This window comes from Mercurialis annua, linkage group LG5, assembly GCF_937616625.2.
Source record: "Mercurialis annua linkage group LG5, ddMerAnnu1.2, whole genome shotgun sequence".
NCBI classification, from domain to species: Eukaryota; Viridiplantae; Streptophyta; class Magnoliopsida; order Malpighiales; family Euphorbiaceae; genus Mercurialis; species Mercurialis annua.
In genome coordinates this window covers 54,825,513-54,827,993 of record NC_065574.1, presented here as the reverse complement: position 1 = coordinate 54,827,993, position 2,481 = coordinate 54,825,513, and the positions used below count along the sequence as shown (strand labels likewise).

Genomic DNA, 2,481 nt, shown 5'->3' with positions numbered 1-2,481 from the left:
GTTTCAAAAAAGTCATGACCTTTCAATTTTGTCGATTTTGGCCAAAAATGAATTATTTGGTTTCACAAAACTTCTGATCTTTTAATATTTGACATACCACATAGGCGCCACATAGGCGTCACATAGGCAAATTGAAATCAAATTGAGAGTTGGTCACAATTGAAACCAAATAGTAATTTGTTTTGGACAAAATCGATAAAATTGAAAGGTCAGGACTTTTGTGAAACTTTTATAAAAGGTTTGGTCATTCCACGACATTTGGCCAAAAAATAATAATGAATATTTATGAAAATAAAAGAATTAAATAAAAAATGTATGTATACGTTGCAGACTTGCAGCACACTGCCATTTGTAATAAAATCTCATTACTATAATAAACACCAACAGGCCCTCTCTCTCTCTATCCATTTCTCTCACTAAACTCAAAAAAATGCAGAGGCTATCTCTAGGTTCCCCACACTCCGACGGCCTCCTCCAACTCAACAAAGACGACGACCACCACAAATCAACCACACTTCCGCCTCCTCGCCGCTTCTCCGTCTCCTCCTCCTCCACGTCATCACCGTCGTCTCCACCTAAACCTGAAAAACTCGTTCACTTCATACCTCTCCTCACTCTCCTCTGCTTCTTCCTCCTCTATCTCGTCTCTCACACTCCCTCTCAATCAGGTACAACATTTTAAACCTAATTTTACTGTTTTTGCTTCATTTTTTTCGTTTTTAACGCGTGAAAACCTGCAGATTTAGCTCAGTTCAAAGGATTCAAGCAGTCTGCTAAGTATATACACGGTACTCATAGCTCACTCAATGCAGCTTCGATTTTGCATTTTTTAATCTTAATTTTTATTAGATTTCTGTTTCCGTGTAGATTCGGTTGCGATTAACGACGTTATTGATCGATTCGACGACATAAGAAGAGGCGATGTTTTAGCTCTTAGTAATCTCAGAAACTTGCAAGAAATCGCCGGCGAGAACCGCTCCTCGCCGAAAACACGGTTACACAGAAAAATAATCGCCGATGTTTGAGCCGGAATCTCGGCTTTACTGTATGTTTTTCTTTTTGGCGCATTAATAATTCGTTGATTGTGGAGAAAAAGTCTCTTAAATTTGGATTCTGTTTTAGTATTTTTTTAATTTTTTTTAGATTCAGTGAAGTATATGCTAAAATGCGCGGATGATGTGGCGTAAGGTAGAATTTGTTGGGTTAAAATTGATAATGTGCGCGGGGGTGGTAGAGTTTGAGTGTGATCCAGCTGGACAATGAGACCGTTGTTTTTGGATATAAATCCAGCTGGAAAGTTTTTGGGTTTGGGTAAGGTGGAGGAAGGCATTCAATTGCTTGTCATATTATCATAATCAAGTGCCCACAACAATAGTGCCATCATTTAATCTTTTTTTTGATATATTAGTATTAAATTTAAACTTCCTCTAATTATTATAGTAATAATTAATTGACAACGTAAGTGTAATTATATAAATTGTAAAAATTACTGATCAAAATAATTAAAATAATTGTAGAACTGAGGCATTTCAAACGCAAATCAAAAATTGTGAGATTTTATTGAGGTTTTGGGTTCGATGCAGACCGTCGAATCAAAAATAATTATAATAAAAAAGAGCTGTCTTCCGTTATATAGTCCAACTTCTAAATATTCTTTCAAACATTATCTTTTTTATATTAAATAATAGGGAAATAATTGAAGTTGGTGTGGATGATTGTAATGATGCAAAATCAACAACAATAAACAAAATGGTTTGCTAAAGACATTTATATGATAATTCATTCAAATATTTGTTTAAACTATAAAGTTAAAATATAAATTGCTATGAAGATGAAATAGATAATAAATGATGACATACGGGCCCCTGATAGTTCACTAGTGAGAGATTCGGTGGTTGTTTATGGATTGCAGAACTGTAACCCTGTAAGGGATTCTTAAAAAAAAAAACTGTCATCCTTTTATAAAATAATTACAAATATGCTTTTGAATTTTTCTTTTCTATAAGGACTTGACCCATTCAAAAATTTCTGTCATGTTAGCTTTCATTTTATCTGATTTTTGTTAATTTTTTTTGATATTTTTAAAATATTCATTATTGATTTTATATATTTGTGATTATTTTTTTAATGAGACATCATCGTTTTAATTTAGTTTAAATGCACAAAAAATCATCAACTTTTGCATGTTTTTGATATTTAACATAATTTTATAATTTTGGCAAAAAAGTACATGAACTTTAAAAAAATTTGCAATTAAAGACACCAGAACCGTTTTTGACGTAAACAGCACCGTTTTGAATGTAAAATTACACTATTGTTCAAAGGAAACACTCGTGGTCTTAATTGCAAAAAATTGTAAAGTTCATGTTAAATATGCCAAAATTAAAAGATTATTTTAAATATTAAAAACACTTGAAAGTTGGTGTTTTTTGTGTGTGTTTAAGCCTTTTAATTTTATAAATGGCTATGATTTTTTTTATA

General features: G+C 32.2%; 1 protein-coding gene across 1 annotated transcript; it reads left to right on the top strand.

The window, feature by feature from the left end:
- The first annotated feature begins 356 nt into the window (after nucleotides 1–356).
- LOC126679913 (uncharacterized) lies at nucleotides 357–1,421 on the top strand. The gene is made up of 3 exons (XM_050374933.2): nucleotides 357–668; nucleotides 741–788; nucleotides 868–1,421. Exons 1-3 carry the CDS (start codon nucleotides 431–433, stop codon nucleotides 1,023–1,025), a joined length of 444 nt encoding a protein of 147 aa, XP_050230890.1. The 5' UTR covers nucleotides 357–430; the 3' UTR covers nucleotides 1,026–1,421.
- Nucleotides 1,422–2,481: the final 1,060 nt, after the last annotated feature.

Coding starts and splice junctions, on each gene's coding strand:
- LOC126679913 (XM_050374933.2), top strand. CDS start 431: ATGCAGAGGCTATCTCTAGGTTCCCCACACTCCGACGGCCTCCTCCAA. Junction 669..740: donor TCACACTCCCTCTCAATCAG/GTACAACATTTT, acceptor GAAAACCTGCAG/ATTTAGCTCAGTTCAAAGGA. Junction 789..867: donor GTCTGCTAAGTATATACACG/GTACTCATAGCT, acceptor GTTTCCGTGTAG/ATTCGGTTGCGATTAACGAC.